Here is a 26233-nt window from a genome sequence, read left to right as displayed (position 1 = left end):
AACAGTGGATCAGAATGACCAGCTCGATCCCAGTTTGCCTCTGGTTTTGCTACTGCAGAGCCAATGTAGGAATTTAAAGTCATTTCACTCCTCCCTTGCAAAAGTCTCCTATGATTTAAATTTAAAACATAACATTCTGGTTATGTTCTATTAAACTAAATGTTATTTCAGCTATTTTAGAGGGCAGGGATATAGTACTTTACGCACTTTCCAACCCTTTATCATGCTCTTCCCAACCCCCTAACAACCCCCTAGAAAGAGAAAGTTGTCAGCATTTGGGGCAGTGACTTGGGGTCATCTGTTGAAGGGAACAGCTAAACTACGAGGTGTGGATTTCAAAACTGCTGAAAGAGAAGTGGCCCAGTTCTTCACTGATCCTACGGCTTCCTTCTTAAATCTAAGCCCTAGCATTCTTACTGTTCCAACACAGATCTCTCCTATCTGGCTTTCTGTTAATTGTTTTGTTTCTCTATTCTAATAAAAGATTCTGACAAAGAAAAAGGAGGTTTCTTTTTATGTGATGAATGATAGGACATCTAAATTCCTAGTTAATGACAATCAATTTACCACATACTCTGGCAAATTAAAATGCCTTTAATTAGTTTTTACAAAGTAAAAGGGTAACTTCATCCTTTATTTAGATAAAAACTGCCATTGCCTGACTAAACACATTCTCATCAAATAGAGAAGGCAATACGGGCTGACCTTTCAAGGATTCTCTCTTATTTTAATTCTCTATTTGCAGATTTTTAAATAACTAATTTGCATAATAACACTCAACTTTTTTCCCCAATAATCCCTAATTGAAACGTGGTTATGATGAATCTGAAATGGAAACTCTCTCTTCTACAAAGCGGAAAACAAAATCCCTGCGGAAGATGTAACACATTTCTCTTACTCTGTGTGTGGTAATGAGCTCCCCATTGGAAACCCACTCAAGCTGTGTTCGTATGTAACACAGCTAAGTTAGCTCATGACAGTAAGGGGACCAAGGCTGTAGATTTTATGCCCTGTGGACCAATCATTTTCTCTCTATTCTAAATCTGAGAACTGAATTATCAACCACTAATAGAGAGTAGACCAAGGTCCACCCATTGTCACAGAAGAATCCAAACAGACCCTACATGGAAAATCACAAATTAATCACTGCTACTAGAAGAAACAAACAAAACCTCGAGCATATGTCCTACTCAAACTCATACTGTCGTCGTATTCAAAGGGTTTCGTTATGTACACCTTGGTTGATGTTTCAGGTTCACTTCCTGGCACCTGGCAAACGGATGTGGACTTAAAGAATCCGAATAAATAAGAACTCTTGGATGTTCTGAAAAATGATAATCATAGGCTCTTGTTTATATGTCTAGAGAAGTGACACAAAGGACATGTCATAAGCCTTGAGGGACCCAAAATAAAGTGATATAAAGTACAACCAATGTTCCCATTTTCTTCCACTGCTAGGTAGAGGGCTAAAAGTAGCCCTTCCCGATGTGGAAATGTTTTTATTTTTCCTGCGTAAAAGGTCTCAATGAGATAGAATTTTTTAATGTAAAGAAAACATGTGGAAAATGAGAAAAAAATAAGTCAATGAAAAATGTAAAACCAAGTATAGGTCTCTTTTTTAGTTAATTTATAAAGCATAAAATCTATAAAACCAAGGAATGACTGGACGAAGCACATTCGTCTAATCAAACACGTTCCCTTATTCTGCTACCAAGACACTCAGGGCTGAATAGGTTTTTGTGTATCTGCTAAATTACAATCGCCTGTATCTTCCAGTTCACTGATATGAAGTGAGTTAAGCGGGAGTCTCAGGATGGCCACATCTGTGGAAGCTTCCTAGGAAACCAAGGCAACCAGAGTCCCAAGTATTGGTGGTTCCTCCTCCTCCGGTTTGAAAAGTTAGGTAATCAACCCATCTTTGTATCTTCCTCTCCCTTTCATGAGTTAGCTTGGCCATGCCCAGGACTACAGAAGAGGGGCCCGCCACTTACTATCCATGGCATGAAGATACTCCATGTGGATGGCCCCTGCGCCGGCGGTGGCAGCGGAGGGGATGATGTCTGCATAGGGACTGCGCTGGCCGGCTAACAGAGCCATCTGATGATAGTATTCCGCTGGGCTGACTCCAGCGTGGGGGGCTGGATGGAAGAGGAGACAAGAAAACATGGTTATTAGTTGAAAGAAGGCCAAAAAGAAGCTTTTCCTGAGACATCCCAAAGTCCGTTTGCCATGCAGCCCACATCAGCCATTCCTTTTACGGTTCTTTCTAGGAAAACTTCCTGAACTCAAATCATGCTTTCACTGAAGTCTCCCAGATATCACTGATTCGAAAATAAAACTGAAGGAAAAGAATAGAAAAAATAAAATACATGATAAAACTTTCGAAGTGAGTTTGAAGAATCACCAGGAATTCCAAACGATTAAATTGTATTGGGCTGGCCAAAAAGTTCGTTCGGGTTTACGTAAAAATAAAAGACATTCTTCATTTTCACCGAGAACTTTATTGAACAACGTATTCATTAACCAAACGAACTTTTTGGCCAACCCAATATATGTGTGCATGTATCTGTACACTCATTCCCCTATTTTGCTCTCCCAAATAGAAGTGTCTTGGGAAGATCCCACATGCCGCGGAGCAACTAAGCCCGTGAGCCACAACTACCGAGCCTGCGTGCCACAACTACTGAAGCTCGCGCGCCTAGAGCCCATGCTCCGCAACAAGAGAAGCCACTGCCATGAGAAGCCTGCGCACGGCAACGAAGAGTAGCCCCTGCTCGCTGCATAGAGAAAGCCCGCACGCAGCAATGAAGACCCAACGCAGCCAAAAATAAATAAAATAAATAATCTTAAAAAAAAGTGTCGTATCAAATCACTGTATGTGCAGTTATTTTTTCACATTTCTTACAGTCGTAAACAACTTAGATAACCATGACGTCCTTCACGACATACTTAACATACATCCCTAAGCCTTCTGGCAGGAGGGTCTGAGTCAGCTCTCAGGAACTGGAGGACCCTGGGTCACGAGTGGAAAAGGCAGCACAGCTGGCTTTAATAACACATGACGGTGGCAAGCTGCAATTTTGTGTTCCATAATTTTAAAGCTCTTTTTTTTTCTCTTTTTTTCATTACAAAATCAAAAAGAAATACACCTATCAATCTGGAGCAATTTACTGGCAAGCGTCAGCTCTATAGCAGTGGGATAATGATCGGTTTCTGCATGCCAATTTATGTGCCAAAGCTGCAGGATGCTGTAGCAGTTCTGAGGGTGGTCTCCAAATACACTAAGATGTGGATGCAAATCCCAGCTCCACCCCTTACAGCTTCACAGGAAGTTGCTGGGAGCAGTGAAGGCAATGGTGCATGGAAAGTGCTTAGCACATAGCATTCGATCAATAAAAGCTAATTTTATCATTATGATGTAGAAACACTTAGCATTCTAGTGATAGGTCTGTGTAGGCTTTACATTTGTGTCCATGTACTTTTTAATTTTTTTACTGAAGTAGAGTTGATTTACAATGTTGTGTTAGTTTCAGGTGCACAGCAAAGTGATTCAGTTATACACACACACATATATATATTCTTTTTCGTATTCTTTTCCATTATAAGTATTACAAGATATTGAATATAGTTCCTTGTGCTATACAGTAGGTCCTTGTTTATTTTATGTATAGTAGTGTGAATCTGTTAATCCCAAACTCCTAATTTATCCCTCCCACCCCCTTTCCCAAACCATATGTTTGTCTTCTATGTCTGTGAGTCTATTTCTGTCTTGTAAATAGGTTCATTTGTGTCATTTTTTTTTAGAGTCTACATATAAGCGATATCATATGATATTTGTCTTTCCCTTTCTGACTTACTTCACTTAGTGTGATCATCTCTAGGTCCATCCATGTTGCTGCAAATGGCATTACTTCATTCTTTTTTATATGTGTCCACATACTTCTCATACATTGTAAAGACAGAGAGATATATACAAAAATCACAGACCACAAGAGACAAATCTTAGTGACCTGACTTGGGTATTAATTGGACTCCTGAGAGGCAGAACAACCAACCAAAGAATATTTTAGTCATATTCATCATCAAATACTATGGAAAGCAGATGACAAGATGTTTTAACTAGAGGTACCAACTTCAGTGGCCCCACTAAATGTCCAGAAGCCGGGCAACATTCCAAGCCCATCGTCAGCTGACCTCTCGACCCCTCTCTCCCTCTGTTCTTATTAGTCACTTCCATGAACCCTCAAGTATTCCATGGAGGTGACTTTCCATTTTTCCCACTAGAAAACCAAATCCAAAGCAGAACGGACTCCAATCTCACTCTTTTACAGTTTTCTTTTTAAAGTGTGAATCTTGTCGAAATGGCAAAACTTCTTCATCAGGGACCTTGCAAGTATTTTCACTGCATTGAATCAGAGGGAGAAAAGCGAGCCAGCAGCTATTGCTGGAGCACAGCTTCTTGTATGAATGAGTGGATATTTACTGAAAAACCTCAGGAAGCTTCCATCTACTATCCCCACCATGCACGGCCAGCCTCGGGAAGCGTCTGAGTGGAGAATGTGGACCGTGCTGCTGGGTGAGACGGACTGCATAGTGTGTCTCTGTGCCCCAACACAAGCATCAGAGATTTGTGGTTTGCTGCAGAGAGCTCATAATCCTCTACCTGTCATCAATACAGCTTACGCCATCCTGGACCTTGACTCAGACGCTAGCAATTGTGGGCAAATGAGTTTGTATGTGTGTGCGTCAGATGGGAAATGCTCTTCCTGAACCAAAGGAGCATTTTATCATTGGGCACTTGTGTAATGCACAGGTCCAATTTAAAAGAGTCAGGTGACAAGTAATGGGGAGGCCAACAGAACAACAGGAATTTGGTGCTTTGGAGCTTAAGATGAACATCAAGTATAAGAGAATTAAGGTCAAAGTTTGTTTCTTGTCCCACCGCATCCCTCTTGCAGTGTTCATTTGGTCAAAGACAGAGGGTGCATACAACAGAGCCGGCCCATCATGTTCTCTACGACCTTGCAGCTCAGAGCGTGGTCCCTAGACCAGCAGCACTGAAATCACCTGGGAGCTTCTCAGAAGTGCAGAACCTCAGGCCGCACCTGGACCCACCCCAAAGAGAGCAGTATTTTATCACCATCCCCAGGGGATACCTATGCGCACCGGAGTTTGCAAAGTGTGGCTCCAGTGGACACATCTGTATACACGTGTCCTTCAGACATGCAGCACAGAAAAGCGTTCATCAGAAGGGGAGCAAAATGTGCTGGTTACACATGCACAATGTGGGAATGGCAACAGGGCCAATCCAAATATACGTGAAGCCACAGAACAGCAGTGAATGAGCGCAAGGATTTGGGCGTCAGCGCATTCTGGCTCTGAGTACCACCTCTGCCACTTACTAGCCAGTGAACCAGGTTTCAAGTTACTTGGACCCTCTGCCCTCATCCTCACCTGAAAATGGGCATAATATCCCACCCTCATGGAGGTGTCATGAGGCTGAAATGAAAGCACGTAATCACATCACTTAGCACAGCGCCTGGCACACGGGACTCAAGAAGCATCAGTTACTCTATGCCACGTTCCTGCAGAGGCATGACGTATGGAAGCAGACAGGCTGGTCTGAGACTCACCATCTGTGGGGCTCAGCCCGCGGGCAGCCGAAATCATGGAGAGGGACGGGCTGCTGTGTAGGGACCGGATGTAGTCCATGTAGGGGTTGATGTAGGGATGCGGAGGGCTGAAGGGGGACTCAGAAGCTGCAGCGGGATTCCGATGCGGGGAGATCCTGATGAAGGGCAGGTCGGAATACGTGGGGCTACTAGATAAGGCAGAAGGCCTAGGGAAAAAGAAAAGCACACAGAAGAGGTATACGCATGAGACCAAGAGCTCCGTAGGCAGAGGCTGTCTGTGAAAGAAAATAAGTAAAATTTTATGTGAACTCAAGGCGTCTTGGGGGAAAGAAGATCAGGCATATACATTTCCAGCACTAGGACCTTAAGATCATGGTGACATCGTGTAGGTAGAATGCTACTATGCAATTATTTGGGCAAAGAAAACAGACCTCTGAGAAGTTTCCTGGCACTCGGAATATAGGAGAATAAACCCCTTTGGTTTTCCTCATGAGAAGAAATTCTAAACAGGCATCTGAGCTTAAAGTAGTTGCTGTGATTCTATTTTCCATTTGACCTGGATGTTAATTTTACCATTGAACGTCTCTCTCACCATAATGGTACTGCATTAAAAAGAAAAAAAAAAAAAAGAAAGAAAGAAAGAAAAAGAAAGAAAGGAAGGAGGGAGGGAGGAAGGAAGGAAGCTAGGAAGGGAGGGATGGAGAGAGAAGAAAGGAAGGAAGATTCTTCTGGTCTGGGAGTCTGTGCATGCACATGGCAGAGATGCCTACAAATGAGAAAAGAGACTAATTGCAAAAGTCTGTAAGAAACATGAAATTGACACTCTATACATAGGTGCTCCAGCTTGAGTGTTCTGGGTCTTGAGGTTGCGAGCAAACCCAGTTTCACAGATATGGGTTTCCCTGTTTTGAAGGCAGCCCCCCTGCTCCGTGAGCCGCAGCCCTGGGAGGCAGCTTCCTCTCACAGCCGTTCTGCATGTGGCTGGCTTCCTGATCAGCCGCGTTCAGTGAACAATCCGTAACGAAGCACTCCTGGGGTTAGAAAGTTGGAAAAGGTCAGGGTTTTGATCAAGCTCATGCCTTAGTTATAATGAGCAAAGGTAGAATGTAAGCTTCTGGCTGATGAAAATAAATGCTAAGGCACACCTTGCTGTCACCATACCTCATCCACTCCAGGGAATTCCCTCCCCAGAGCCACCCCCAAGCCCCAGGGACAGGCATTTCTAGAACGGCCAGTCTGTGGAACCGCCCCCCCCCCCCAGCCTCGCCGCCCTGTTCCTCCTCTAATAGAAAACGTTTTGTGTGGATAATCCAGTGAACTGGCTCTGACGGGCTGAACACTTGTACTTTCCCTTTTTTCATTCACAGAGAATATGGCCATAAAAAGGCGAGACCGTGATAGAGAGGGATGTTCTGAGAACTGCAAACTCCTCTTGTGGCGCTGGCTTCAGGAGTGAAAGGAAAGGGAGGAGAAACACATTTTCTCATCCCGCCTCCCAAGCAAAGGCACATGCAGCCGCAGCTGGGCTCTGGCCCCCAGCCCCGTCAGAACAGAGTCCTGGGAGAAGCCAGCTCCTCGAAGGGCACCGAGTTAAATGAACCCAAAGCTCAGATCATGAATCTTCTCAGTAGAAAATCAAAGAGGTTAAAACACACGGGAGGGAGAGGATTTTCTTACTTGTTCCTTCTTACTCTTTTTTTCGTTTTGAACTTAAAAAAAAAAAAAAGAGGCTTTTTATTTGTTCTTCAGATGTCACTTTGGGTGAAATAAAATAAAAATCCAGAGTTTTCTAAATTTACATGTTGGCAGAGTGAGAAGTCACCACCTGAAAATAGCTATTTCTTTTCCAAACAACTTGAGGCTTTCCATACCCACTCAAAAATCAGTAAAAATTCCTTGTTCTTAAATAGAAATTGGCAAGACCTATGAGTCTATCCTATTTTAGCTCTTTACTACAAAATAAGTTAGCTCTGTGTCACTGGTTAAGTCTGACGGTCCATTTAGACCTGTCACTACCTTAGAGCACACCAGACGCTCGAATTCATTCATTCATTTTCTACCACAAAGGAAAATCAATCCTTCCAATCCGATTCGCAAGTGATGATTATCAAGGAACAGGCTCATTTGTAGATTTATGATGAGAGACAGGTGCCGCAGAAATATAAAAAAGCAGACCTTTCAAGACATCCATGAGATGATACTTCCTAGACAAGCTTTTCTTAGGATCCACGAGAAACTCAGTCTGAACACTATGAACTAAAAATCAGTGAAGCAATGACATTGCTAATTGGTTTCTTCGTTAGGCAAAAAATTGGAACCTGTAATTTGTCTCAAGTTCTAGAATTGAGCATGGTAGTAAGAATATTCCCAGAAGCCTAGATTCCATTGCAGAATCATGGATGGAAAAAAATCGGCACTTAGAACAGCATGAAGATTATAGATATCGGGCTGGGGTGCTCACCAGTCCCAAAGAAGCAGGCAAGCCAGGAGACAGCTGATGCTTTTCTCTCCTCACAGATCTGTGGATGCCTGATGTCTGCCTCCCCCCCTTTCACTTTCATCTGACCTGTTCTCACAGGAAGACTGAGGGTAACTAGTCGATGAGTAAGGAATCAAGATCTGGACACATCTTCCCCAGCAGGAATGCCCAGGCTCCATCCTCCCTTCCACACCCCTCAGGAGCAACAGCAGAGAAGAGGGTTGGTCCCTCCAGGATTTGGAGACGAAGTCAGGAAACTCCACGCACTCTGGTGAATGTCGTACCCATGCCTGTCCCTCCCCTCCGGAGATGATGCTGGGAAAGCATGGAGTCACCTATTTCTCAACGAGATGGTGGGACATGCTTTCAGACAGGAATGCAACTAAGAAAGCTGCAAATGGAAACAACCTAAGTGTCCATCACCGGATGAATGGATAAAGAAGATGTGGCATTATATACAATGGAATATTACTCAGCCATAAAAAGGAACAAAACTGAGCTATTTGTAATGAGGTGGATAGACCTAGAGTCTGTCATGCAGAGTGAAGTAAGTCAGAAAGAGAAAAACAAATACCGTATGCTAACACATATATATGGAATTTAAGAAAAAAAAATGTCATGAAGAACCTAGGGGTAAGACGGGAATAAAGACACAGACCTACTGGAGAATGGACTTGAGGATATGGGGAGGGGGAAGGGTGAGCTGTGACAAAGCAAGAGAGAGGCATGGACATATATACACTACCAAACGTAAGGTAGATTGCTAGTGGGAAGCAGCTGCATAGCACAGGGAGATCAGCTCGGTGCTTTGTGACCGCCTGGAGGGGTGGGATAGGGAGGGTGGGAGGGAGGGAGACGCAAGAGGGAAGAGATATGGGAACATATGTATATGTATAACTGATTCACTTTGTTATACAGCAGAAACTGACACACCATTGTAAAGCAATTATACTCCGATTCAAAAAAAAAAAAAAAAAAAAAAGAAAGCTGCAAGATATCAACTGCCCTAAAGAAAAGAACCATCTAGTAGTCAAAGGCCAGCCACCCCCAGGATACAACAGGAAGATGTTTAATGAGGGTCATTCAGGGAAGGGTCATCAGGAATTCTCGGGACAGCTGAGTCAGACCATCAGAGCAGTGGTACGATGGGAGGGCTCAGGGCTGAAGGGGAACCGACGTGGATGGGACAGCAGCTGTGTGACCTTGGCCGTGATACTCACCACCTTCTCGTCCTAAATAGTCCAATGGGGAGGATACCTACCTCCTGGGGGTCTTGGCAAGTGAATATAACTAAAGCCTCATGTACTGAGCTAGTATCTAATAAATGCTGAAGACGTGCATACAACTTACTTCACAAACTATACTAATATATTCCACTCCTAATATATACACATATACAACAGAGACAAACGTATATATGTACATATATACTCATACATACACATACACACACACACGCATATGAGGGATGGCAAATATAGCATACTATGTGATTTTCAAACACTGAACTATTGGAACCCTTTTTTCAAAGCAAATCGTATGGTGTGAACACACCTGTCTGCTTTGTTCCCCAACCTGTCAGTATCCTGGGAGCATCTCCTCGGGGTTCCCAGGACCTCCACTCAAAATCATAAAACCACACAAGGTGGTTAAGAACATGAACTCAGTTATCATTATAGGCAAGAGCTCTGAAGGAACTGGACTTGAACTCAGGCTCATCCTTGACTCTGTCACTGAGGCGTGTTTCCTTATACACAACGTGGAACAATGACAGTTCTCTGCCAGGGCTGCTGTCACCACTGGCACAGGGCACTCATGTTCTTGGTGATTGCAAGAACCGTCCATCAACTTTTTTGTGTGTCACCTGTTTTCAGTTCAGCAAACAAATGTCCAAATAGCAAGACTTTTGGAGACTGGTGTTCTCATTTCCTTGCTGTTCAATTTCTCACTGAAAGTTGATGACTTATTCATTCTGTCTCCAAATCAGGCTCTTGTGAGTTGGGCTAGCATGACCCTCCTCTAGCACCGAAGACTGACAAGAATGGCTTTCTAAGTCGTCGAAGCTGAGCACCCAGCCTTGAACTACAATGGCCGTGGCAGCCACCTGACATGGATGTAAACATACATAAACTACAATTTTTCCATAAAGCTGCTTTTAACCTTCCCTAACAGAGTCATTTCCAAATTCTTGGCATCTAGATCATTGGTCATTTATTTTGCTTTTAACTGTAAAGCAAATCTGAAAGGGAAGACTTTACATTTAATAGGCAGATGTGTATTCACTGCTGGAAGAAAGAGCCATTCAAGTTGACGGCCAGAGGGGTGAATTCTATTGAAGAAAGAAAAGGTGGGAAATGTCAGGAAGGCAGTCACCAAGTTTTCCATATAAATGACATATATCATTTCACAAACTATCCTAAAGTTGACCTGGTAAATATTTGTCAAGCTTGCTAAACATCTTCATGTGTGGATTACAGGCGCACGAGGAAAAAAAATTATAGGTGTCACTTTCTCGGTTTATATTTTTAGTAGATACACACAGAGATTGAATTGAAGATTACTGTTGGCCTCTCATGACTCTCTCTGCCTTTGTAGCTTTCGGTTCTCTCTTTTCTGGGGCTGTATGTGGCTCTGTGGTTGGAAGGCAAACACAAACCATGGAGGAAAAAAAACAAACAACTAACAAACATTCCGGGAAGAACACTGAAATTTAGAACTGCTCCAAGAACAGGGATCCCACGCTATTTATGTTGTAGCCAAAGAGTACAGAAATAGGCCTGTGACCCTCTCAAACTAAATCATAAAACTGCTGTCTAGGAAAAAGATGTCCAAGTTGTAGAGGGTTTTCTGGGTGGTCAGAGCATCACCGAGGGGAGGAGCTATGGTTCCATGACCCCTGCATCTTGGCTCATGCATTTAAGACCCCAGCCTGCCCATCGAGGGATAACGTCCCCTATACTGCTTCCACCTCTCTGTCTTCCCAAGGCCATGAAGACCCAAGGCGTGGCTGCCATTTTGTTTCCATATCGCCCAATGGATAAATGAAGTATAGCTTCAGACAAGAAAGCAGATGGGAATTATTTTTATGTTCTCCCCAAAGACAATAAAGTAATATAAAGTTTGTGTTTGTTTGTGGAAATAATTTAACTTTGGATTAATCCTTTTATAAAGTCATGAAAATAGATTACAATGAAAAGAGTAGAGATTCTTATTAGAGCCTTTTAAACATTATACTATGATAAACCTAAAAACAAAAAAACATGTATTGCAGAGAGTAACTGGACTTCTTAGTTAAAATGAAATATCATTATATAATCTAATTTGTTACTGCCTTTTCATCTATCTTATTGGGTTACTAAAATGCCAAGATTAAAATCACAGTATTCCATCACTTGCATTACCCATTATGAGGGCATTAAACAAGGTTTATAGGTTGGATTATTACAATTCGCTTTCATGTTGCTTGGAACACTGGAAATGTACACATACCCCTTGCATTCTGCGGTACGCATGAGAGCTTCAACTACCCGAAGACTGAGATGCTGGGTTTTTTTTTTCTACATAAGTTAATTTTTGTTTAATTTTGTTCTTTCCATAAAAAGTACACACTCTTCATATTCAAGTAGTGGCTTAACAGGCAACAAAGGGGAGCTACCCCTTATAATGTATTTTTAATCAACTAATTAATTACTCAATAAGCACAGTTCTAATAAACCAAATTTGTAATAAAACATGTTGCTTTCCATACAGCGACAGAAACAAATAACGAAAATGTCCGCGGCTCATACACTAGACACCGTTGGAAATCTGCATAGTCCTGAACTTGGTCTTTTTCTCTATTCAAGGTGAGTTTTCGGATAACTGCTGCCCCAGAATCATCACGCGCCCCTGCAATGTACACATGGGTGTGCTGGTTATTTCCCACTTTGCCAGCCTTCAACCCGGAACCTCTGCGTGCCCTGAAGGCTGCACTCTGTGGTCTGAATCAGCAGGCTCCCTTTCCCTCGGGATTCCACTACGCAGATGCACCGGCAGGAACTGGGGGCAGAGGGGAGACAAGTCAGGGTAGGAACTCCCCTCACTTCCTTCCACTAGTTACAGTTCTGCTGCTGGCATTCTTCCCCGCAAGGGCCCCGCTCCCCAAGTGCGACCCTTCTTCCTTGGCTCTAGCCCTCATTGCCCTTGTCCTCTGCCTGCACCTTCAGGCTGGGGCTGGTAACCTCCTCAAACTTTTGCTAGTCCTGCTACTATCACTTTCCGAGCCCTTAACCTTGTCCACACCTCTGGAAATATCTGCTCCATGGAACTGCCAGGGAAACTGCTAGCTGATAAGATGGTTCAGTTTCAAACCTCATTTTCATCTTCTCTGCAGGTAAAGAGTATTTCCCATGAATTTTTAACTGACCTAGGCCTTTTACAAGTTTACCATATTGGATTTCAATTTTGAAAAGCTACATGTATAACCACACAGATGAATATTTCAATGAGATGTTCATTCGATATACATTTTATTGAAAATACATTTACTAAGAATCCATTATGATTTTAGCACTTTGGGGGATTTCAAGAAACATAATATATGGTCATTTGGTCCCTGCTCTCCAAGAGTTTATAGTCAAATGGGGGGAGGCGAAGGCACACACACATAAAGTGCATAGAGAACAAGTCTTATCTGATGGGTCAAAATCCATCAACAGGAGCCTTCCAGGATGCCGTCTGGTTACGTAAAATATGCAACATGAACTGTGCTACCAAGAGTAGATAAGATTTGGATAGAAGTAGCCACTGAAGGTGAAGGGACATCACTTAATGTACACGTTAATGCTAAGAGGCTGAATATTTTCTTAGAGGGAGAATTCAAGGGCTATGGTTGATTTCTTTAACAAAAAAAAAAAAAAGAGAGGGAGAGAAATATTTGTTTTAATGGGGAAACATCATTTCAAGGGATTTGAGAATGACCTTCTTATTTATTTTATTTTTTATTTTTTGCAGTACACGGGCCTCTCACTGTTGTGGCCTCTCCCGTTGTGGAGCACAGGCTCCGGATGCGCAGGCTCAGCGGCCATGGCTCACGGGCCCAGCCACTCCACGGCATGTGGGATCTTCCCACACCAGGGCACGAACCCGTGTCCCCTGCATCGGCAGGCGAACTCTCAACACTGCGCCACCAGGGAAGCCCAAGAGCTGTACTATTTAATGTTTAATAAGAAAATATACATAAAGCCTTTAGCCGGGGACCTGTTACGTGGTAAGTTCTCAGTAAATGTTGGTCCCTATGACCAACACGCTCATTCCTACTGCTGCTGTTGCTACTAGAGCTCTGGGTGGTCAAGGCTAAAGCCACGCTGCTTTCATTGCATCCTCGTGCATTCCTTTCCTCAGTTCTGGAGCCGGCCTGGGTTCAGCTCTCCTGACATCCTTGGTGTCATCTAGGAGGGTCCCCCCAAACCTCTTTGGACAAAGCAAAGAGATTAGTGACTTTACCTGACCATAGTAAAATGGATGGGATTTTCTTTTTCCCCCTGAAAGTAAATTCAAGGGCATGATTATGCTGTAACTTCACTGCCATGAAAAAAGAAAACGTGGAGGTGCGGGGATGAAAATGTCAAAGTCTGATTTCTCTGACATTCCTGCCAACTTTCCACTGATTCTAATAGATTGGAATTGTTTGGAATTTGATGAATTACCAATACCCCCCAAACAGCAGGCAAAATGGCAAACTAATGTCCTTTTCCAAGAAGAAAACACACTTTAAAACAGAAAGATGTTGAAACACAGCAGTGTGGAGTGACCAAGGACTGAGTCTCATGAAATTACAGCATCTAGAAAATCTCTGGGTCCTATGGCGTTTGTTCCTCAGTGTTACATTTTCTTTCTTCTCTTTCTTCCCTTTCTTTTCTTTCTTTTTACTTTCTTTCTTTCCTTCCTTCCTTCCTTCCTTCCTTCCTTCCTTTCTTTCCTTCCTTCCTTCCTTTCTTTCCTTCCTTCCTTCCTTCCTTCCTTCTTTCCTCCTTTCCTCCTTTCTTTCCTTCTTTCCTTCTTTCTTTCAGGTGTTAACGTTTTCTGATAATGTAGAATTCTATCAACCATGACACCCTCTGGTAGGATTTGAGCCACAATACCCGCCAGGTACAAGGAAAAAGGACAGTAAAGTAGTACACAAGATTCAATTAGAACTGCTGATTTAATTAACTAAACAAACAAGCCTGTGCTTGTATCATTTACCTGGAAATTTCCACCATTTAACGTCAACAGGTACTTAAAACATCTCAAGAGCCCCACGCCAGGATTTAAGTGAGAAGCCTCCCAGCTGGAGGCTTCAGATACTGAGTGGACATAATTAATTAGAAACAGGAAGTTAGGTTCCACAGTTTAATACTTGCTTCACGTTGAGTCCTCTTATAGATGGTATGGAGGATATTTATAACAAAGACAGGGTGCATCTGGAATGCTGACCCAAGGAGGGATGAGGCTTCTGTTTTAACTGATAATTTTGTAAACATTACTTCAAGAACCAGCTCGAATAAATCCTTTATCCACAGCAGTCTGGCACGCTGAGCTCAGGTGTGTCTTCCAGGACAGGAGCTGGTGTGGACTTTTTCTCTGGGACCATCATCATCATAATCCTTGTAATTATGATGATGACTGTTAACTACAGACTAGAGTGTTTACTGGGTTGTCTCTTATCATCCTTGGCAAGACGCCTCTGACTCACACTTTCCCTCATGCTTTAAATCACCCCTATTTTAAGTGATAACAGAGATGTCCATCAAGGAACTATTATTATCTAAATAGCTCTCCTCCAGAAGAAGATCCCCCAGGTTTGCTCGGGGCCTCTGGCTTAGTAAAGGTGAAAGTAAGAGGCCCTTTTAGAGTGCCATCTCTTTAGATTTAACTGGAATTAGATCTTCTGAGACTCTACTTCCTGTTGATCAAGACTTTATATCCCAGGCACGCTTCTTGATATTCTAGACTTTTAACCCTTCTTGAAATGGAACAGGACCCTATGGTCTTTGCTCCGCCCGCGCAACCCATGTCCTCTGCCTGCCTTTTGTCTGTGGAAGACTTTAGCCAAAAAATAAGTTTCATCAGAGAAGTGAGAAAATGGAGAAACAAAGGAAAGCAGTCAAAGGAGACCAACTAATAATAATTTAGTCGTTAAGCATAGTCAAGGACTTTTAGTTCCTTCTCAAGGGCTATAAAATAAAGCAAACTCTCCTTTCCACCAACCTTGCCTCTTTATTGGCTTTTGAGCGGTGAGCGGCCAGACCCCACTTTCAGTTACATACTGAGGGCGTCAAACTTTTCCAAAATAAGTTAAATATGAAAGGTGTATATCTAACGATCTAATGTCCTGGGGGAACAATTTGTCTATATCATTCCATAGGAAAGAAGCGTTAAGCTCTACATAAGGACACAGCAATGTCCTAGGGTTCTTGTCATCCTGGCTTCGGAGAACTTTGCTGCAGGCAAAGGGAATAACATCGTGAGAGGTTGAAGATCCGTCTGGCCACTGGAAAAGGAAGCACACAGCCTATGGCTGCACTCTGTTCTTCCCCATAAAAGCAAGTCTTCTGACACCACAAGTAAGGATGGATTGAACTTACTGGGAATATCTGTATGATGTGTGGAAATCACCTGTTCAGATTACCCTCAGAGAACCTGCATGGGACCACAGCCTTTCTGAAGACAGCTCTTTGGGCTTTACTTTTCTCATCTGTAGAATGTGAGGATCTGGATGAGATGATCTCCACTCCACCCACCAGGGTCAAAGTATCTTTTGGTCCTAAAATCCAATGTTTTCTATGATTCAAACCATTTGTGTCCGTCTGCCTTTGAGCAGCTGTGACAATTCATGTTACCAAGTCTGTAACTTGAATAAAGTTTAGTTTGAACATTTAGTGACACTTCACTTGAGTCTCATTTTCCTTCTTTGCTCCCTCTTCTTTTCATTTTTTAAAAAAAATTTGATTGAAACATAGTTGATTTACAATGTTGCGTTAGTTTCAGGTGTACAGCTGAGTCAGTTATATATATATTCTTTTTCTGATTCTTTTCCATTATAGGTTATTATAAGATATTGAGTATAGTTCCCTGTGCTATATATGGTAGGTCCTTGTTAGTTATTTATTTTATATATAGTAGTGTGTATATGTTAAGCCCAAACTCCTGATTTATCCCTCCCCCTGCTCCCCTTTGGTCACCATAAGTTTGTTTTCTATGTCTTTTGCTCCCTCTTTTTTTTTTCCACTTTTTATTTTTTTAACACCTTTATTGGAGTAGAATTGCTTTACAATGGTGTGTTAGTTGCTGCTGTATAACAAAGTGAATCAGCTATACGTATACATACATCCCCATATCTCCTCCCTCTTGCGTCTCCCTCTTTTGAATGGCATTGCCATCATCACTGCGACTGATGTTCCCCTGCCCCTGGCCACTCTGGTCTTCAACTCTGATATTTCTCCCTGGAGAAATGAAAGCGTCTGGCTTTATGTTGATTGGATTTGGATGATGATGGATGAGCAAAAATTGCGACCATGTAAACCGTTCGGTACTGAGCCTCAGCTTAAACCCTAAAGGAGCTTTTAGCAGTGAGTTCATGGCTATTAGATGTTTTTATATTAACAACACTTTTCCCATCCAGGTTTGTGCATTTTATCTTTATTCTTTCATATCCTGAAATTGCTTGGATAACAGAGAGGGTTTATATATTATATACACACACAGACACACACACACACACACACACACACATTTCTAAGAGCAGCCTGAACTTTTAGGGGAAATTGAAGAGGCTTTGTGTCAAGTACAGCTAAATCCAGCCTTTCCATATCAAACCTCTGCTAGAAAATTACTGTGCAGATGATAAGGCAGAAAGATATAATAAAAAGTGACTCTACTCAATTTACACTGCAATATTGGTATGACTGAATATTTCTCATTCAGGTGCCTGATAAAATCGCTAAACTGTATTGCAGATAAATAAAGGAGGCTTCTGTCAAGAATAAACACCATTAATCATGAAGTCTTACCCTCTGAGAGCCTGTGCTATGCATCTGCACAAATACACCAACACAACCAGCAGGCAACATATACTTCCTTGCTTTATACCCTTTCAGGCTGAAGTTGGCCTCCTTTTTCATTTCGTATGATTCAGGCAGCAAGAGCATTTTGAAAACACTCTCTTTACATTTTAACTTTACGGTCTGCAACTGGGTCCTTTATTACAACATTGAGGAAAAATCAGCTGGGTTCTTGGGGGAAAGAAATCCTCGACGATGAAATAATTTTTTTGTTGATTACAAACCTACACAGTCAATATATATATGATGTATACTGTATTTCATCAAAGCTAAGATGCTATTGATCTAAAGACCCAGCATTATTTTAGGAACCACTCAGAAGGATGGTTCTTCCTTATCACCTTCAATTTTTACTTTATATTTATGAAAAGAGTTCTTTCAGGCTTATTCGGACAGAGGCTTTGTCATATATCACTGCAGTACTTGCACAAAAAGGAAAATCTAAGGCAAAGTAAGTTTATTGAGATACCTGTTGCTGTACACCTGAAACTAACAAAATGAAACTAAATTAAATTTAAAAAAAGAGATACTTGAAACTTCCTCATGACTGCCACTTCCCAGTAGCAATCGTAAAATACAACAGACTGTAAGATACATTCCAATTTCAGAGATGTTAAAAGGTGCAGAAAAGATGAACTTAGAATAGATGGCTTAAATATGGTGATAGCCACGTATTCGGTCATTCTGCCATTTGTCAAACACTTATGACGTGCCAGAGGCTGTGTTATGTGCTATCTGTTTGCTCCTTCATTGAATACTTGATTCACATGGGACTGAATAATTCAACTGGGCTTGGACAGAGTAGGTAATCTGATAGTAAATACCCAAGCTGGATTCAAATCAAGTCTATAATTGTAAACACAAAGGAAAATTACTCCAAGACAAATACAAGTACATGCATCCATGCTTAAATGCACTTATATTTTAGCATTATTGAGGCTTTTACACAACCAGGACAGTATGATTTTCCAGTGACCTTTTCACTCCAAAGGGAATTGATTTGAACATTCACAGATTCACGGGGCACACAAGGCGCCCAGTGGCCCTGTGCGCTGGTGGCCCAGGGATGTGTAAGGCATCACTAGAGAGTGTGGGGAAAAAAGCAGGAGGTACCACCAGAGTTTGTGCAAGACTCTCCCAGAAGATCTTCACAGGAGGAAAGAGAGTAGGAGAAAAAACTGGCATGTGGGCATGTACATATCAGGGCCAGGATGTTTTCATAGATTCCTCTTCTAAGGGAAAAAACCATGAACAAACCTCAACTTTCCATAACCGTGGGATGTTAGAAGGCACCTGAAAGATCATTTAATTCAATGGTTTTACTTCACAGATGAAAACAAGGAGACCCAGAGAGGTCAGGGCCCGTGTTCAAGGACCCAGTGGATCTGCGGCAGAGCCGAGATGGAAATGAGTGAGGCCCACATTTATTGTGAAAACAGCTTATACAGAGGCTCATCCGAAGCCAATCGAGTTAGGTTGGAATCGAGTTAGGTTGGTATTTTCAGGAATTACACTTTGAAACCCGGAAAAAAAGCATTATCATGGGCTAATGTCACCAACATTCTATTGGGTGGAGAGGAGGAATGCTCAGAGGCGATTACTCAGCAAAGCTGTAATCCAGTCCTACTTGTAAGGGATGTTTCATTGTGTTACACAGGAAGTATTCCAACAGCTGTGTTTTGGCTCCCTGGGGGATCTGTTTTCAGAGCCCACTCCAAGGAGGAAGGGCCTCTTGTAGCCAAAAGAGGTTTAATTCCCATCTTCCAAACAAATCCTCCCCGTGTAAAGAAGCACCGTGATCCCGCAGAGTGGATGCATTTATTTGCCAAAGAGAACACAGACTCTCACAGAAAGACTGGGCCCCGCAGTACGCAGCCATTCCAACTGACACCAAGAGCTCAGTTCGAACCAGGACCAGCAAGAAGATAAAGGATCCCAAGAAACCGGAACCAGGCCCTGGCCACACGCCTCGGGACCTTCCCCAGTTCCTTAAGGAAGAGCTTCTGTGTCTATACGGGCATTCACGCTGCATATAATTTTCATCACAGATTGCACGTTCAGTCATCTCTGAAAAACTCCTTGGTCCTCTTTCGGGAAGTTTCAAGTCAAAACCACTTCCAGGCACATTGTCAACAAATGGAGGTTCCCTGTTAGGTACAGCACACCCTACCTGCATGTCAGAGTCAAGTTTCTCATGGGTTAAAAAATGGTTCAAAACAGGTGAACAGACCCCTTAGAGAATTTTGTTCTTAAGACAGCTGAATTTTTTCTGGCGGTATCGCAATGCTTTCACAATACCTATCACGAAGGCATAATTCATTAAAGAATCAAATATTTAAACTATATTAGTAGAGGTTAAAAAAACCATAATTCGTAAGTCTGTTCACTGCCCATCTCTGTCTCAGTCATAAATCGTACTTCAGAAAACATACGCACAAGAAAATATAACGGCCATGATTAGGACATCTGCATCCTTTTCATTATTGTTGTTCGTTATTTCTACACAGACATGCATTTTGTACAAAATAATTATGAAATTCCAGATGTAGATTTAACTTGAATGGAGCTAGCGGGCTCCCCTCCCACCCGGCCCAGGACAATTTATGTTACTGAATTCGGCATGAGTATATGAACCTGAACTGTCCTCTTTCAAGAGCCTGAGTCACGGTGAAGGGACTAGTACCCTCCTTCCGTGAGTTTCAAGCTAGCGATGATTCAACAGCAGCTGTGTTTTTATTTTTTTCATATAATGTATGTATTTATTTATTTATTTTACATCTTTATTGGAGTATAATTGCTTTACAATGGTGTGTTAGTTTCTGCTTTATAACAAAGTGAATCAGCTATACATATACATGTATCCCCATATCTCTTCCCTTTTGCGTCTCCCTCCCTCCCACCCTCCTTATCCCGCCCCTCTAGGTGGTCACAAAGCACCCAGCTGATCTCCCTGTGCTGTGCGGCTGCTTCCCACGAGCTATCTATTTTACGTTTGGTAGTGTATATATGTCCATGCCACTCTCTCGCTTTGTCACAGCTTACCCTTCCCCCTCCCATATCCTCAAGCCCATGCTCTAGTAGGTCTGTGTCTATGTTTTTAAACCAGAATGAAGCACTACCCTCTCGCTAATGAGGTTACAAAATGTCTTTAGGTCTCCGTGTTAGGGGCACTTACAAGCACTCTGCTTAGCAGAGGTCCACGGCACTTGGAAGCTGTGGACTAATCACCCAGGCCGGAATCAAATGGGCTGGAAGAATTCGGAGACTTGGCTCCGAGGAATGTAATTCATGCAGAAAAGCGCTATCAGAGCGAGGCCAGGGAACCTCGTGGGAAGAAAGCAAAATAAACAGTTCAACAAAGAAAACAAAGACGGGCCAATAGCCTTTTCTAAAGCTTGAGTACACTGAGACTTCAGTGGGGTCCCCCAGACAAAGACCTCATCAAAGAACACCCTTGCAAAGCAAACAGACCCTGAAGGACGTTTCCCTCCTGCACTGGGGGAGAAGGGACCAGACTCTAGTTTTCTGTCTTTCCAATTCAACTTCCTCTCACCTTCCTCCTCCCAGCAAACAAAGAAACACCAAACAACAATAATCAAAATAACGGAACATTCCTATGTTTGTCTGGGTCCAAAGATGGGGGTAGGTGGGGAAGTCCAGCCAAATTAAAAACGGTGCAGTGTAATTTCTGACTGTGTTTCAGGTCACGGAAAGGCCCTCACCAGTGTACGACCCGTCTTGGTCAGAGACACACAGCCTGCTCTGCACACCCCCGAGATGGAGAGAGACTCATGAAGGGCTCAAGGACTTTCACTTTGAAAAGTCTCACAAGCAGCAAGGGACGTCACCACCCGGGTGCCTGTCGACTTGGAGAGAATCCCTCCATAGAGCTCAGTGCAGCCTTAGGCCTGAGGTTGGGCCTCTGCTTTCAGCAACCCCCATACCCCCGATTCCCTGACATCTGGCAAACTCTTGAATTGGACTCTTCTTCACTCCATCCAGTAACTATTGATACATGTATCTCAGCAGCCCTGAAATCCAAAGTCTGAGTGATCAGATTTTGATCATTAAAACAAGATTAAAATACTTCAGGCTGACTTTCTTTTCTCCTCTTGACTACTTCCATGAAGGAGATCATGCAGTCTTTTATCAGCTAAGCTCCAGGACAGGCTGAGATGACCACGAGAAAAATGGACAGACGTCAGCACCGTGTATGTGTGTGTGTGTGCTTATATGTGTATGTGAGCATGTAAATATATATATATATATAGTGTGTGTGTATATATGTATACAAATATATATGTGTGTGTGCTTATATGTGTATGTGAGCATGTAAATATATATAGTGTGTATATATATGTATATGAATATGTGTGTGTGCTTATATGTGTATGTGAGCATGTAAATACATATAGTGTGTGTGTATATATGTATATGAATATATGTGTGTGTGTGTTTTGGGGGTGTGTATGTGTGTCTGTGTTTATACATGTATGTGAGTGTGTATGTATAGTGTGTGTATATGTGTATATGAATATATATATGTGTGTGTTTTGGGGGTGTATGTGTTTATATATGTATGTGAGTGTGTGTGTATATATATATATATATATATATATAGTGTGTGTGTGTATATATGTATGTGAGTATACATATGTGTGTGTGTGTGCATAGTGAAATAACAGAAACCGCTTACGTTAAAGAAACTGAAAATGTTAATATTAACACAATCTCATATAATCCTAATTTTCATGTGTTATATCCCAGGTAAATACAGTAGGAAAAACCTTTAAAAATCAGAGACCTCTTTAGAAGTCTGATTGCCTTTTGTCCTGATTTAACCTTTGAATCTGTTTCTGAAAACTTTCACGGGTGTGCACAGTTTATGTTGAAAACCATGTATGCTAGGAAGATGGGGATTTTGTTCATGGGGGAGTCAGAGGTCTCTTTGAATAGAGGCAAGAAGCATTTTAGGAAGCTAGGAATGCTTTCTTTGGACCCTGTCTTCAAAATGTAAATCATATTCAAGCAACAGGGTTTGGTGATTTGTTTTGCAAATCATTTGGCAGGTCATTTAACCGTCAGTACATCTCTTTTCCCACCTTCCATAATAAAGATACTGTTCACTTCTGGTGAACTTGGCAATATTTGAATACTATTTGAATGTATTTGGAAGATGGTGATTCTCTAGTTAGTGCTAAACTCATTCTAGGTAGTAGAAGACACACATGAACCTTGTCAGGCCCTGGGAATTATTTAATGCACTGAGTTACTATAACTCCCTCAGGCAGAAGCTCTTACTACTTAGGAATGACTGGGGCCTGGGGGGCGGGTGGGCGGTGTCAGGTTCCTTAGGAACTATTCACAGGTACCCACTAGCAACCAGCGCTGAGGGACCCTCACAGGTGAACTTGTAAAAGAATGCCTTCAACTGCCTGCCGCTCATTCATTTTGGTATTAATGAATTAGATTTTCAGATGGAGGCTAAGTTCCTATTCCCTATAACAGTCCCAATGGCAAAATTTTTAATGAAATTATAATCTCTCTGTAGTTGGATAAGAAAGTTTTAAATATCTATAACTCATAAACATGTGGGATGTTTCATTACCCAGAATATTAGTGGCTGAATGTTAGAAAATCTATAGCTTTGGATGAGAGATCCTTATTTTTTTTCTTTACTGGAAAGGTACAGTCAGCCCTCTGTATCTGGGGTTTCACATCCATGGGTTTCAACCAACCATGGACAGAAAATATTTGGGGGAAAAAAATTTCTGGAAAGTTCCAGAAAGCAAAACTTGGAAATTGCAGCATGCTGGCAACTGTTTATGTCAACACTTACACTGTATTAGGTATTATAAGTAATCTAGAGATGATGTGAAGTTTATGGGAGGATGTGCATAGGTTATATGCTAATACCATATCATTTTATATAAGGGGCTTGAGCAGCCTTAGATTTTGGTATCCAGTGGGGGTCCTGGAACCAATTCCCCACGGATACAAAGGGAGGACTGTACTCTCATGCCCTAAGGCAGTTCCTGCCACTTCCTACCCTTCTGAGTTCAATTTCCCTAGCTGTGTGGAGGGAGAGAGAGAGAGACAGGGAGACAAACAGAGACCGTGGGAGAGGAGAGATGGAGGTGAAGGGTATAGATCTCTCATTACACTTGACGTTTATCAACACCAGTGTTACAAACATTGATACAGTGTCACCAGTTCCGCTGGGTTAAAGCAGGAGGTAAACATGGGACCAATGCACCATTTAACTGGTTAATTTTTACTGCAATGTCACGATGCCCATTACTGTTCCGATATGCCTCTGACAAAGATCACATCGGAACTAAAAATGGTCCATATATTTATTTCAAATTTATTTTCAATACTGTTATCTAATGCATGTTCTGCAACACATCAGTACCCTTGGACTCAGAGGATGAGTCTGAAAACAGACTTTCCTCTTGCTCTTTCCTTTTAGTATGCTTAGCTGGCTCGGATCACCAAAGATGCAAAAATCTAGCTAATTTGTTACTTAGGATTCAAAAAGTTAGCAGGCAGGTTCCTGGAAACAAATCTGCGAACATTGTATTTTTTTTTTTTTTCTGTATGAATTTCACTGGGGGCAGGGGTGGGGATGCAGCAATAACAAAAAGAAATGAGTGACAGGCAGCCCTGTGTCCCCAGCCTTTGTTCCCCTGGGGAAGGGTCTGAAATGAACTCAGCCTGCTGAGCGGCTATAGGAAATGGCATGTCTTTGTTTAGGTTTGGAAAAAGCAGGTTCTGTTACCTAAGTGAGGGAGGGATGGCCACAGAGGAAGAGCTGCAGGCAGCTTGGGTTTGGGTGGTATTTATCACCTAAAAACTAACCGGAAAGTGCCTTCCCATTGGGACAAATTCTGTGAAAGTTCAATTCTCTCCAATGCATACTTTGAAAACTAAATACAACGATGGCAGTAAATTTCTGTTTTCTTTGAAGCCAGGCTTAACATGAGTGGAAGCATTGTACACAAAGAAAAAAGTCTGTTACAGTCCAGTGCCCCCCAGGCCCCTGCAACAGGCTGGACGGCAGGCTCTATAGAGCTGGCAGCTTCTGGTTCAGTGGCCGTGAATACCTTCAGTCAATATCTGCTCCCGGCCGGACTGCTGAGCCCAGCACAAAGAACACAGGAATTTATCCAAGAAGCTGGCTCTCAGACTCTCTGAATATGCACTATAATTAGGGCCTGCTTTCTCTGTAACCAATGACCAAATTCAATATTTCAGTCATTAGAAATACTGTAAGACAAAACTATTCTACATAGGATGGATAAACAACAAGGTCCTACTGTAGAGCACAGGGAACTATATTCAATATCCTGAGATAAACCATAATGGAAAAGAATATGAAAAAGAATGCATATATATGTACAACTGAACCACTTTGCTGTACAGCAGAAATTAACACACTGTACATCAACTATACTTCAATAATTTTTTTTAAAGAAAGGAATATTGCAAAACAGAAAAAAGTAGTATGCCCTTGGAGTACCATTTATTTTCCTCATGTTCATTTCTTAATGCAAAGTAAAGTGTGGGTGGGTTCATCTGCATTGATACCGCCAGCTCATCAAAATTTTTAAAGTTTAGGAATTGAAACTCACCAATATTTTCATACTTAGACTGGGAACTGTGGATGTACGTGGTCTATGGTAGTGCTTGAAAATGAGGCAGACTTTACATTTTTTCAGTTGATCATAAGAAATGATACCCAAACAATAAGACTTATTTTCTTTTTTGTGAACTGATACGATATGCAACAAGAAATGTTGGGAATAGCAGTGGGAACGCCTGAAAGTTGAAAATATGGTGCATGGCATCACTTATAAAAAAAAGAAAAATAAGGCAGAGAAAGCGGGTAGTGAGGCTAGAAAGGGGGTGTTATTTTAGATCAGGCCTTGAGAAAGTTTGTATTTTAGACTTTGCGGGCCATGTCTTTTATCTCAGCTACTCATCTCTGCCCTTGATTGCTAAAGCTGCCATAGACAATAGTAAGTAAGCGGCAGTCACTAGATTCCAATAAGACAAGCCATGGGCCGAATTTGGCTCACAGGCCATAGTTTGTCAATCCCTGTTCATTAGACGGTTCTTCATTGAAGACCTCTCTGATGAGGAGATGCCTGTGCAGGGAACTGTATGAAGTAAGGGAGCAAGCCATGGACATCTTAGGGAAGAAGGTTCCAGGCAGATACATGTTATGATCTCATCCAACATGGCTTACATTTTATAGGGTACACAGCTGTAATCAGTGACCATTATTTATCCATGTTTTCATATGGTCTTCTCAAATGCTACTGTTTTTTTTCAATATTCTACCAAGTGGATGAATCACAATTCACCCAATACTCCAGGTAGCTGGATATATAAATGTCCAGCTGTTGGGGGTTACAAGTTCTACAGTAGCAAACCTTGATGTGTATCTAATTTTGTTTTGTTTTGCTACAGACAAGGCTTCTTCCAGCTCTTCTCCTCACTGCCATGTTCCTATCTTAGAATTCTGCAGAAGACGATGACAGCCAGTGACACTGAAAATTTCCTATCAGGTATTGTTAGAACTATTTGGGCTCATCCAGTAAGCATAAACTAGAGCACCAAAGGCCCCAGTGTTCGTTTTCATGAGCAGAGGAGGAAAGTCAAGTGCAAGGAGTGTAGTGTTTGATGTCTAGGTTTAAATAATGGCACAACCATTAACTTCTCTGTGTCAAGGTTTCCATATCTTGGAAAGGAGGCTAGTGATAATAACTCCATCCTAGGGCTGAATATTCTAAGTACTACGTGAGATAGTTTTGTAAAGTTTCTAAAATTGTGCCCACAGTAAGTAGTCAAAAATGTCAGTTATGGGGGCTTCCCTGGTGGCGCAGTGGTTGAGGGTCCGCCTGCCGATTCAGGGGACACGGGTTCGTGCCCCGGTCCGGGGAGATCCCCCATGCCGCGGAGCGGCTGGGCCCATGAGCCATGGCCGCTGAGCCTGTGCGTCCGGAGCCTGTGCTCCGCAACGGGAGAGGCCA

The 26233-nt window shown here is 42.2% G+C and overlaps 1 protein-coding gene across 1 annotated transcript in view; it reads right to left on the bottom strand.

The window, feature by feature from the left end:
- Positions 1-26233, bottom strand: part of GLI3 (GLI family zinc finger 3) — a gene marked incomplete at its 3' end in the record, with an annotated part of 271120 nt that overhangs the window by 81890 nt on the left and 162997 nt on the right. Inside the window, exons 5-6 of the mRNA XM_082845989.1 lie at positions 5634-5839; positions 1992-2138 (exon numbers count right to left, since the gene is read on the bottom strand). Coding sequence (XP_082702115.1) covers positions 1992-2138; positions 5634-5839 — 353 coding nt within the window. The remainder of the gene's footprint in view (positions 1-1991; positions 2139-5633; positions 5840-26233) is intronic.

Source organism: Leucopleurus acutus (assembly GCF_964270905.1).
Source record: "Leucopleurus acutus genome assembly, chromosome: 9".
In the NCBI taxonomy this organism is placed as follows: domain Eukaryota; kingdom Metazoa; phylum Chordata; class Mammalia; order Artiodactyla; family Delphinidae; genus Leucopleurus; species Leucopleurus acutus.
The sequence above is the reverse complement of the archived record's forward strand: the minus strand, read 5'-3'. Positions and strand labels throughout refer to the sequence as shown.